Below are 13,267 nucleotides of genomic sequence, written 5' to 3'. Positions count from 1 at the left end.
GGCGGGAAAAGGGAAGGCCACTGGAGACAGTGAGAAGGGCATTTGCAGGAGTGTAATCACCATTTTGCCCTTCTGCTCCAGCGGTTCAGTAGCTGTGTTCAGTTTTGCTGACCAAAAAAACATATCCGACCTTCTACTTGCTCCTGCCCTCCAAAGCTGTGCTCGGCTTTGGTGGCTGGAGCTATTATGACATTCCTCTGGTGCTTTGGCCACCGAGGGATCTTAACAGACATGGTCACTGCGTCTGGCACAGCCCGGGAACGGTGCCAGGTGTCCACCGGGGAAGTCGCTGCTGCATGGGTCAGTATGTTTCCCAGCGTATCACATGCCACAGAACTTGCAATGTTATTGGCAGCGGGCACTTTCTGATGAGGAATGTCACCTGAGGGGTAAGGTGAAGTGTTCCAGGTGGGTTTATATAGGGGGAGGTGGAAAGCAACAGTCTTGAAGCCCAGGAACAGAACAGCTGATGCCTGTAAGGGGGGAAAGGAAGCAAAACAGATTTGCTGCGATGATGGCACCAGCTGTGCAAAAAAAGATCGGGGGGGGGGGGGGCAGCTGCTGGAATAGAGGCTCTGCTCGGGCTATATGTCTATGGGCTGAAAATAACCCTGGGAGGTGATGGTGCCACCAGTGAGTGGGAGACATGAGGCTGGAACATGGGGCCGTCACGGGTGCAGTCCTGGCGAAAAATGCGTTTTTGCGGTTGGGCTCAAGGCCCCAGAAGGGCATATACAGACACTGTCTGCTGCGAGAGCGTGACATTAGAGGCAGTACATCCCGGCAATGTCTGGATGACTTGGGACACCAAAGGGAGCAAGATTCAGGGGTGGGGCATTGCCATCAGCTCTTGCAGGTATTTTCCTGGCTGCATCGAGGCTTCCGGAAGTGGGCCCAGTATCTGGTGCAATGATGATCAGTTGTGAGAGGCTATATCTCTTTGCCTTAATAGTCTCGGGCTTGCAGGTCCCGATACAGATTAACAGTGCTTGAAAGTTTACTTTGTCAATAGCCTCAGTGTACATCCAGGTGCAGTGTACATCCAGGTGTAGTTTAACTACACCTGGATGTACACTGTACCAGCAGCCTTCGGTCATGGCATATACAGTGGGGGAAATAAGTATTTGATCCCTTGCTGATTTTGTAAGTTTGCCCACTGACAAAGACATGAGCAGCCCATAATTGAAGGGTAGGTTATTGGTAACAGTGAGAGATAGCACATCACAAATTAAATCCGGAAAATCACATTGTGGAAAGTATATGAATTTATTTGCATTCTGCAGAGGGAAATAAGTATTTAATCCCTCTGGCAAACAAGACCTAATACTTGGTGGCAAAACCCTTGTTGGCAAGCACAGCGGTCAGATGTCTTCTGTAGTTGATGATGAGGTTTGCACACATGTCAGGAGGAATTTTGGTCCACTCCTCTTTGCAGATCATCTCTAAATCATTAAGAGTTCTGGGCTGTCGCTTGGCAACTCGCAGCTTCAGCTCCCTCCATAAGTTTTCAATGGGATTAAGGTCTGGTGACTGGCTAGGCCACTCCATGACCCTAATGTGCTTCTTCCTGAGCCACTCCTTTGTTGCCTTGGCTGTATGTTTTGGGTCATTGTCGTGCTGGAAGACCCAGCCACGACCCATTTTTAAGGCCCTGGCGGAGGGAAGGAGGTTGTCACTCAGAATTGTACGGTACATGGCCCCATCCATTCTCCCATTGATGCGGTGAAGTAGTCCTGTGCCCTTAGCAGAGAAACACCCCCAAAACATAACATTTCCACCTCCATGCTTGACAGTGGGGACGGTGTTCTTTGGGTCATAGGCAGCATTTCTCTTCCTCCAAACACGGCGAGTTGAGTTCATGCCAAAGAGCTCAATTTTTGTCTCATCTGACCACAGCACCTTCTCCCAATCACTCTCGGCATCATCCAGGTGTTCACTGGCAAACTTCAGACGGGCCGTCACATGTGCCTTCCGGAGCAGGGGGACCTTGCGGGCACTGCAGGATTGCAATCCGTTATGTCGTAATGTGTTACCAATGGTTTTCGTGGTGACAGTGGTCCCAGCTGCCTTGAGATCATTGACAAGTTCCCCCCTTGTAGTTGTAGGCTGATTTCTAACCTTCCTCATGATCAAGGATACCCCACGAGGTGAGATTTTGCGTGGAGCCCCAGATCTTTGTCGATTGACAGTCATTTTGTACTTCTTCCATTTTCTTACTATGGCACCAACAGTTGTCTCCTTCTCGCCCAGCGTCTTACTGATGGTTTTGTAGCCCATTCCAGCCTTGTGCAGGTGTATGATCTTGTCCCTGACATCCTTAGACAGCTCCTTGCTCTTGGCCATTTTGTAGAGGTTAGAGTCTGACTGATTCACTGAGTCTGTGGACAGGTGTCTTTCATACAGGTGACCATTGCCGACAGCTGTCTGTCATGCAGGTAACGAGTTGATTTGGAGCATCTACCTGGTCTGTAGGGCCAGATCTCTTACTGGTTGGTGGGGGATCAAATACTTATTTCCCTCTGCAGAATGCAAATAAATTCATATACTTTCCACAATGTGATTTTCCGGATTTAATTTGTGATGTGCTATCTCTCACTGTTACCAATAACCTACCCTTCAATTATGGGCTGCTCATGTCTTTGTCAGTGGGCAAACTTACAAAATCAGCAAGGGATCAAATACTTATTTCCCCCACTGTATACCACCTGTAGCCGAATGCAGGCAGCGTGCAGTAGACCTCGGGCTTACAGGTTTATTATATACCACATGCACATGATGGTATGTGGCCTCATAGTCTTTGGCGGGGAAGTTTTATTATATGCTACCCACTCCAGATGGTACATGTCCTCCTGTACCACCTGCACCTCAATACACACTGCTCTCAGCCTGCAGGCTTGCGGATTCCATATATACTAGCTACACTGGGAGGTCTGCTACTTATATAGCCTTCAGCCTGCAAATTTTCCTACATACCTTCTGCACCAGAATGTAGATGGTTTCAATAGCCTTCGGCATGGCAGGTGGCATATACAATAACTGCACCTGAATGTACGTGACATCATGACCATTAATGGCATCAGAAGAGGTGCACAGTCATCTGCATCAGAAGTAGCGCCATATGTCATCACCTGCATATTCATCATCATCATCATCATGCTGTCTGATTACAGAGAAGGTGCAGGAAAATGTCCGTTATTTTAATTTTGTCCATGTCACCTTTTTTGCATATCTTCAGGAACTGAGGCTAGAACACCATGCACTGGATTAGCTATATCAGGCCAGTTTTATGGGATCTGCCTAGATTAGGACATTCTTTATAAAAGGATCCTCAGTGTCCAGGCATATGATGGAATTCAACAGACAACCCAAGTGTCTGCCTGTTAACAACTTTTGCTGACCGGGGGGAAGGAGGCACAGGACAAGCAGGAGTTGCTGTGGCATCCCACCCAGGATAGTATGGGTCCAAAGCGCAATTTGAAGACCCTCTCCCTGCAGTACTGCATAGGGTTCACAAAATAACCACGGCAGCGGCTCAAAGGCTGGACGGTTCCTTCTGTTCGCTTGCAACATCAAACTCATTAAAATGGCGCCCGTGGGGTAAGGGGGCCTATAAAAACATGAACCCACATATATGAATATAGCTCTGATATGGTGGGATCATTGCTATAAGTAAGAGTTTTGGAGTGTTCTATGGACGCTTTAAGCGCAGCCTTACAATATGTACTTAGCTGACCTTTAAGTAGGGTTACAGCTCTTTAGCTTCAGATTTTGTAGCTACATGGATTGAGACCATAGTACAGCAAATCTGGCCCTTAAAGATATAGTAGCACAGAACTGGCGGATATAGTACAAAAAAGTTGACCCTTCAGTGGGGATAAAAGCTTGTACATGAATGAAGGAATGGCCGCAGCTAGGAAGAGGGGGGATGGGGGGACTGTGACAAGCGAGGTGTCGCTGTCTTGTTCTTTGGCGGTGGTCTTGTTCTATGGCGGTGGGTCCTAGCCTAACTAAGCACACAGCAGTATGTTTCAGACCAATTTCAAGCTGTGACAGTGGTCAAATGTGAGTAGTTTGGTCACATGCTAGCAGTAGCATGAGTGACGTCAACATCCAGGACGGTCCCTCTTTTCTTTGGAAGGGGACCAGTGCCAGTGTAACAAAGTTTATGGTGCCTACCTCAGACTTTTACGGGATGGGAAGGCTGAAGGCATCAAGAAAAAGAGTCAACGTTTTAAAAGGGAGATATGCTTTTGTGGCAATCATTAAGGATTAGCTGGTAGCGCCTTGGCATGTCAGTAGTATTTGCCTCAGGCAGAGCAGGAAAAGGTGCCTCATGAGTAAGGCAGAACTCAGTGGAGCTGTGCGACAGAGAAGGTTAGGCACCCTGCCCAAAATGCTCTAGATAGATCTATACATACAAGTTATTGCTAGATATTGTTAATTGGATATATGTATATGTTTGCAGAAAACTGTAAATGACTTCACATATGCAAGTAATAGAATGCTGCAGCCATAATAAATTCCACTCCTCTTCTTGGATAATTGTCAGGTGTGTATATATAGAATGTGTGATGTGATGAAAGGATAGTGCCAAGATGCCTCCTACCCTGTTTGAGTCTTTCAGTCTTCATATCATTCTCAGCTTCTCCAGAGGCTGTGCCACAAGCATGATATATGAATATAACTAAGAACTCTGGAGGCTGGAGATGACTGAATAAATTAGAAAGCTCAGGGAATGGCATTTGAACTCAGGAATCAGAACCTTTTGTCAAAGACTGAGTCATGCTAAGTGTAGATCTGTTAATGGAACTTTGAAAGTCTCTCTGTTGTCTGGCTTTACCTAATTAAGATCACCAGCCACTTGAAAATTGAACAACTTTATTTTTGGTTTTGACATTGACTAGGTAATTCTGCTTTTGCATTTTATCTTTTATAGGAACTGTTCTTTGTTTCAGCATGACCGGATACTATAATTTCCAATTATTTAACCCTCAGAAATATTTGGCAGATAAGATAGTAATTCTTTGATCAGAACTAGATGAAGAATTCTGTACACTGCAGGAGCTTAGTAAGAATATCTGTAGTTTCTGCAAACAAGTGCTTACAAATCTGTTGAATCAGAGATAGTACTGGAAAGTGGATCTCTGGTCAGCCTGCCAATTTGAGATCAAATTCTCTCTTTTGACATTGCAAGAAGTGGAAAAAAAATAATGCAGAGCAAATAAAACAAAGCCTTCAAGAGAAGTCGAGAAAAATTGCTGCCACTAGATGTATAATTATGATAAAAAAGGGGGAAGGTAAGAGTACCATGCCTTACCATGCCGTTATATCGCTCCATGGTGCGACCGCACCTTGAGTATTGTGTTCAATTCTGGTCGCCACATCTCAAGAAAGATATAGTGGAATTGGAAAAGGTGCAGCGAAGGGCGACTAAAATGATAGCGGGGATGGGACGACTTTCCTATGAAGAAAGACTAAGGAGGCTAGGGCTTTTCAGCTTGGAGAAGAGGCGGCTGAGGGGAGACATGATAGAGGTATATAAAATAATGAGTGGAGTGGAACAGGTGGATGTGAAGCGTTTGTTCACGCTTTCCAAAAATACTAGGACTAGGGGGCATGCGATGAAACTACAGTGTAGTAAATTTAAAACAAATCGTAGAAAATCTTTCTTCACCCAACGCGTAATTAAACTCTGGAATTCGTTGCTGGAGAACGTGGTGGAGGCGGTTAGCTTGGCAGAGTTTAAAAAGGGGTTAGACGGTTTCCTAAAGGAGAAGTCCATAAACCGCTACTAAATGGACTTGGGAAAATTCCATAATTCTAGGAATAACATGTATAGAATGTTTGTACGTTTGGGAAGCTTGCCAGGTGCCCTTGGCCTGGATTGGCCGCTGTCGTGGACAGGATGCTGGGCTCGATTGACCCTTGGTCTTTTCCCAGTGTGGCATTACTTATGTACTTATGATTTCTGACTGGTATAAGCAACAATTAGTCAAATCCAGAATAAACCAAAGGCCTGCAATGCAGAAAGATTACCCCAAAATTGCCTGTAAAGCCTTGGAAACATATTTTAGGTATCATTACACAGCTTTGCTAGGATTGACATTGCATAAACATGAGAGGCTAAGCATTATAGGCAGTCTGCTTATTGGAAATATTATTAAGAGGCTTTTTTACAGCTATGCTGCTTAAATGTATGCATAGTCCTTTAGAAGAAAGCCTAAGACCTGATAGAGAACCTTATAAAGGCCAGTGGCCAAAGTAGCAACAAGTTACAATATGTGCAATGTTTGATTATCACACATAAGTTGCCACCAAGGCAGGGGTGTGCTGGTAAACTTTTAACAACAGGCTCTTTCTCCGGACGTAGCCAGCTCTGCAGTTGGAAGGGCCAGGGGTGGCCGGGTGGGGGGGGGGAGCAACACTTGCCTCTCTCTCCTCCCTCCCTTCGTGCGGGCATGCTAGGCATACCTTTGCTGGCAACCAATAAGTGGACTGCCACCACTCCCAACGTCTTGCTCTGAGCAGCATGCTGAAACTTCTCACACATGCTGGAGAAGTCCCAGCCTGCTGCTCAGAGCTGGAAACAAGGAGCTGGGAGCAGCAGCAGTCTATTTACTTGGCTGGCAGAGCTCAGCATCCCCACCAGCAAAGTAAAAGAGAATTCAGCAGGGGGCCCAAGCCCACATTTTGGGAGCCAGTTGTTAAAGTAGCCATGGAGGGCCCTACTTTAACAACCGGCTCCCAAAACTCCTAAAAATTTAACAACCGGCTCTTGCGAGCCTGTGAGAGCCTGCTCCAGCACACCACTGCACCAAGGTATCTGGTCTGATGTGCAAGTTATCTTATGTTCTCACTATAATCTGTTCTTTGAAAGCACATTATAACCACACTCTTACCAGGTGTCTGCCTTAGGAAGACAGGGTGGCTTCAGGGGAGGTGGGATTCCTTGTGAAAGAAGTAACTGGTGAACTTTAGATGCTGGCTGAGTTCACATGCTATCCTGGACCTCCATGAAGTCCTGAAGGAGGACTTGGAACCAATCACTGGCCATTCTCATGCCATTCCCTTATGGGCCTCTTGTTCCTTCCACAGAAGAGCGGCTGATGTAGCTGAGTTGCTACAAACCACCCTCTTCAGGTGTTTTGGTCTGGTTCCTGAGAGCCATGTTGTGAAAATCAAGACCTATAATTGAAGTTTTGACAGAGTGGTCTTGGCCTTAAACATGTATTTTGACCTCTGCCAGTCTTCCATCTTTTGGTTACTTACACACATCCATCTGCCCTCTCCTCACTAATATGAGAGGTGGGCTCCTGATGTGTAAGCCAGTTGGCAATCAGCAGTCTGTATAGGGAAGATATCCTGCAACTTGCAGCACTCTGATTTCCTTTGGAAATTGAGCATTTTTATAATACTGGGTGTGTTAAGGTTTCACCATCCTTAATGTCACATTAAGGTATAAGTACAAAGATAGAGTCTGTAACTATAAATGAAAAGATATAGCTAAATCAATGCCCAAAATCATCCAAAACACATACTGTGGTTTCTTTAATGCACACTGTGTTTTCTTCCAACCTACATTTGCATGTGAGAACATCCTTTTCATGATTTCTATACCATTTCCATCTCATTTGTTGCATTAGGATAACTTGCATTAAAGTGACTTTGCATTAAGGTAACATGAATTACAGCAGTGGTTCCCAAACCTGGAACAAATTGCATTAAGATGTGTGATATCACTGTAATGCAGTGGTTCCCAAACCTGGTCCCACAGGCACCCAAGCCAGTCAGGTTTTCAAGATAGCTACAATGAATATTCATGTGATAGATTTGCATGTAGTAGAGGCAGTGCATGCAGATCTCTCTCATGAATATTCATTGTGAATATCCTAAAAACCTGACTGGCTGGGGTGCCTGTGGGACCAGGTTTGGGAACCACTGCATTACAGTGATATCACACATCTTAATGCAATTTGTTTAACACAGCCTAGTAACTCTATGTATTATAAGTGTTCTGGGGGCAGGAAAATACTGTGCTTGAATGTAACTCACCTTGAACTAGTTCTGAAAAGGCAGGGGCTGAAAAGGCATGCTGTCATTGAAGATAGTTGAGCCGATATTCAGCTCGCGAGAGACAGGCTGGCTAAGTGCCACGATCGGCGTTGAGCCTGGATTTTCAATGCCGGGCTGTTTCTGGTGACCGGCATTAAATATCCGGTTTTTTTTGGCCAGCTTAAACTTAACCGGCCAAGTTAATATTCAGCGCTGGCCGAGTAAGTTTATAGTTGCCAAAGATAGGACTGTTATGTAGTCCGATTTGGCTACTAAACTTAGCTGGTGAAGTGCTGAATATTCACGGCTAGCCAGTTAGCTGCTATGCGCTAAGAACTAATATTCAGCAGAGATAACAGGCTATCTCACACTGAATATTAGCGCTTAGCCAGCCAGGAACTGTTCCTGGCCGGTTAAATAGCGCTGAATATCAGCTAGAGTGTGTGTAACCAGTGAAAATTCAGTTTTTACTTGTCAATTGCAAGTTCTGTGTTTAGTGATTCTAGTGCATAGTAACAGGATTGACTTACACATATTTTCATGCAAGGGCACTGAATTATATACACACTACCATGGGTTTGAGAAGAGGTTGTAGTTAATAATTTAATGTTCCTTTGGTTAGGAAATGGAAACATGGTGCTACTGAAAGACCATGAACATACAGAACAGTGTCCATTGGGATAATGTTCAATAGATTCTTCAACTTTATCATTGTCTGTTGAGAGAAAAAATGAAAGCAAGATCTTATTAGATAATCACACAAATTCTTACCTGTTTTAAACATAAAAAGAGGTGGGTAAGATTCTCTTTTTTTGTTCTGGTCTATATTTAATGCCTAAAGAAATATTAGTTTTTGAAAGCTGGTCCCACTCAGCCTCTCTCACCTTTATGAACCTTAAGTGGAGTTGGTCATGGTTTTACTGAATTATACTGTTACATGCAAAGCATGAGTATGGCACGAGCAACTAGAGCAGTGGTATTCACTTTGAGACCTCTGGGCCACCAGTGGTCCAGCATTTCAGGGTATTCCTAAAGAATATACATGAGATCAATTTGCATGCATACTACTTCCATTATATGGACTGTTGGCGAATGCCACTGAGCTCAAAGAAGATTGTTTTCAAAAGAAATGGTTCATAATTCTGACAAAATCTGTGCACCTGTTAAAAAAAAGACTCTAAGAAATACAATATATTTGAACAACAAAGAACAGTGAGAAAATCGATAGTCAAGAAACTGCGAAGTTGCTGTTTTGAAGAATTTGCCAAATTAAATACAGACTTAAGAATGTTTCTGTAAATTAGTATTTGATATAGAATTAGGGAACTTAAATATATTTGCATTATTTTTAGTTAACAGAGGATGAAATTGCCACCATTCTTAAATCTACATTGAAGGGACTTGAATATTTGCACTTTATGAGAAAAATACACAGAGATATAAAAGCTGGAAATATCCTTCTTAACACAGAAGGCCATGCAAAACTTGCAGATTTTGGTGTGGCTGGTCAGTTGACGGTAAGTAAGAACCTTAATTTATGTAAGGTGTCAGGAGTTTTTTTTTTATTAAGGGAGGACCTTGGGTGTTTTCTAGTGCAAATACTGTATAATGCTTGGGGTACTTTCTCCTATGGGAAAGAAGTATTGTGGCCAATATTTAAAGCAATTTAGCCGACTGCTGAAATTTGCAGTTAGTGCCTAAGTCAAAGCTGGCTATGTTTGGGGCATTCCAGGGGCGGTCAGTACTTCTCCACTTAAGAGCTGATATTCAGCCCTTAAGCGACCAAGTTTAGGGCATAAATGGGACTGCATAAAAGTCTGTCCTATTTTTTTGCTCTAGCATAAGGGCTGAATATCGACTTAAATGCTATATGTTAGCTGGCTTAAAAATAACCGGATATTCAAAGCCTGCACAGGTCCTGGCTTTGAATATCCAGGAATAACTGAATATCAGACCCATTATATATGCCAGCAGTTTACAGTATATACTCAAATATAAACCAAGATGTTTGGGACAAAAAATGGATCAAAATTGGGGGTCTTGATTTATTTTTGTCCCCCCCTTCCCCACCCTATAACTGACACTTTTGTCCTCCCTTCCCCACCCTATAACTGACACTTTTGTCCTCCCTTCCCCACCCTATAACCGACACTACTCTCCTCATAGCATCCACCATTCTGTACCTTCCCCGAGGTAACCTGCTGTGGCCAACTCTGCTCCCAGCCCCCTACCCCCCCCCCCAAATAGGAAACTCTCACTGCTCACTTCCTCCATTCCTCCATTGTAAAGAACATCCCCTCCCCCCCACCCAGGCCTACCTTACAGCCCTGGTGGTCCAGTAGTGAGCTGGGGCAGGAGCGATCCTTATATGCTCTTCCCAATGCAGTCTCTGTACCGAAAATGGCTGCTGCGAGTTCCACTCCTTGAAAGTGCTTCACTGTTATAAGCTATTTACACACCAATTCCATTCACTTTTGAAGAAATGTGGTTTGTCATACTATTTAGATCTCATTAAGAAATCTCTAAATGTCCCAAGAAACCTTTTGCTGTGGTTTCTCAACTTTCTTCCACTGTAATCCCCCCATCCCGATCCGATTACTGCATCAGACTTTGTTTCTTTTTTTTAGTTCCAAAATTCAATCCTTTTAGCCATCCTTTCCCCAACCTAGTCTTTCCATTTTACCACCCACTTCTTCTGTTCTAGCCCCTATTTCCCCACCGTGTTCATCTTCTCACTCTTCTTCCCCTCCGGACGCCCCTTCAGCTCTCTCTTCTTTCTAGAACCAGTTCATTCTTTCTTCCCTTACTGTCTTGACTAACCTTTTCACCTCTGTGTGCGAGACCACCTGCCCACTCAATCCCATTTCCTCTCCCTGGTTATCCTTTTCTAGGTATGGCCTCCTTCATTTTACTTTGGCTATGATTAATAGTCTCTCATCTGGTACAGTCCTTCATGTAGGAAGTCAGCGGTGGTCAAACTACTACAGAAAGAGCCCTCCTTGGATTCTAGCTGCCTCTCTAATTATAGACCTGTATCAAACCTCCTTTTTCTCATGAAATTGACTGAGAAAGTAGTTCCCTTCCAGCTGTCTCAGCATGCTGAAGCTTCTCACTTATTGCACCCTTTCCAGTCCAGCTGCCGTCCCAGTCATTCTACTGAAACCATTTTGGCCTCCCTTTTGAATGACTTTCATTCTGCTCTTAAGTACATAAGTAATGCCACACTGGGAAAAGACCAAGGGTCCATCGAGCCCAGCATCTTGTCCACGACAGCGGCCAATCCAGGCCAAGGGCACCTGGCAAGCTTCCATACATGTTATTCCTGGAATTGTGGATTTTTCCCAAGTCCATTTAGTAGCGGTTTATGGACTTGTCCTTTAGGAAACTGTCTAACCCCTTTTTAAACTCTGCCAAGCTAACCGCCTTCACCACATTCTCCGGCAACGAATTCCAGAGTTTAATTACGCGTTGGGTGAAGAAACATTTTCTCCGATTTGTTTTAAATTTACTACACTGTAGTTTCATTGCATGCCCCCTAGTCCTAGTATTTTTGGAAAGCGTGAACAGATGCTTCACATCCACATGTTCCACTCCACTCATTATTTTATATACCCCTATCATGTCTCCCCTCAGCTGCCTCTTCTCCAAGGTGAAAAGCCCTGGCCTCCTTAGTCTTTCTTCATTGGGAAGTCGTCCCATCCCCGCTATCATTTTAGTCGCCCTTCGCTGCACCTTTTCCAATTCCACTATATCTTTCTTGAGCTGTGGCGACCAGAATTGAACACAGTACTCAAGGTGCGGTCGCACCATGGAGCGATACAACGGCATTATAACATCCTCACACCTGTTTTCTATACCTTTCCTAATAATACCCAACATTCTATTCGCTTTCCTAGTCGCAGCAGCACACTGAGCAGAAGGTTTCAGTGTATTATCGACGATGACACCCAGATCCCTTTCTTGGTCTGTAACTCCTAACGTGGAACCTTGCATGACGTAGCTATAATTCGGGTTTTTTTTTTTCCACATTCCCACTCTCCTACACAGAGGTAACTGCATCCTGTTAATTTCTCTAGATCTCACTGCAGCTTTTGATTTGGTTGACTGTGCACTTCTTTCCGTCTGTAGAATCTCAGGAACTGTGCCTAACTGGTTTACCTCCTTTTTCTCCGATTGCTCTTTTCAAGTAGCCCCTCTTCCTTCTTCTTTTGCTTCACATTCCCTTATTTCCAGGATCCCCCAAGGATCTATTCTTTCTGTTCTTCTTTTTAATCTTTTACTTAGCCCATTAGTTTCATTGATTCAGTCCTCCTCAGTACATTTCTATATGTATGCATACATTCTTTTAGTATTCCCACAGAATCCATTTTCTCCAGATTTGGGCTCCCTGTAGAAGTGTCTGGACGTTATTGACTCCTGGCTCCTCTTGCATAAATTAATCCTAAACCCTTCTAAAACTACAGCCCTCTGGGTTGCCTATCATGTCTCCTCACTGTCTGCTGTCCCATCTGGCACTTGTCGAATCTATAAAATACCTCAGAGTCCTATATGACCCTAAGCTCTTTTTCACCGCTCATATATCTTCCACAGTTAAATCCTGTTTATTTTTGCTGCATCTCATTTGTTCACTATGCTTCTACCTGGATTACTCTTTATGTTACGTTACTGTATTCTCTTGTTGTCTCATTCCTTAACTATTGTAATATCATTCTTTGTGGACTTCCCCTCTAATCACTAAAATGGTTTCAAACTGTTCAAAATGCTGCTATCAGACTCCTTGGTTGAGCCCACCGTTACGATTGTGTTTCCTCTCTCCTTGCTCGGTTTCATTGTTTGCCCATTTAAATTGGAGTTCAGCACAAAATCTTAACAATTGCCCACAAGGTGCTACATTCAGGTACCCCTGCCTATCTGTCCTCGGTTATCACTCCCTATACACCATCATGATCACTCCGCTCAGCCTTTTATAACCAAATCTCTGCCCCTCCTCTTTATTGTTCCTACCTTAAATCCAGTAGACATTCAGCCTTCTTTTGTCGAGCCCTCTTCTTCTGGAACAGCCTTCCTTCTGGAGTTAGAACTGAGCAATCTTACCTTAAGTCTTGGGCTGCTCTTAAAACATACTTGTTCTCCCTGGCTTTCCAGTCAGGTGAATGATTATCTGGTGTTTTGGAGCAGTTCTTTGGCCTGCAGCACTGTAGAGGCTCTGCGATCT

The 13,267-nt window shown here is 44.1% G+C and overlaps 1 protein-coding gene across 1 annotated transcript in view; it reads left to right on the top strand.

The window, feature by feature from the left end:
- The window catches only part of STK3 (serine/threonine kinase 3), a 412,802-nt gene that overhangs the window by 66,441 nt on the left and 333,094 nt on the right, over nt 1-13,267 (top strand). The window contains exon 5 of the mRNA XM_030217172.1: nt 9,405-9,569. Within this exon, the coding sequence (XP_030073032.1) occupies nt 9,405-9,569 (165 nt within the window). The remainder of the gene's footprint in view (nt 1-9,404; nt 9,570-13,267) is intronic.

Source organism: Microcaecilia unicolor, chromosome 1 (genome assembly GCF_901765095.1).
Source record: "Microcaecilia unicolor chromosome 1, aMicUni1.1, whole genome shotgun sequence".
In the NCBI taxonomy this organism is placed as follows: domain Eukaryota; kingdom Metazoa; phylum Chordata; class Amphibia; order Gymnophiona; family Siphonopidae; genus Microcaecilia; species Microcaecilia unicolor.
The sequence above is the reverse complement of the archived record's forward strand: the minus strand, read 5'-3'. Positions and strand labels throughout refer to the sequence as shown.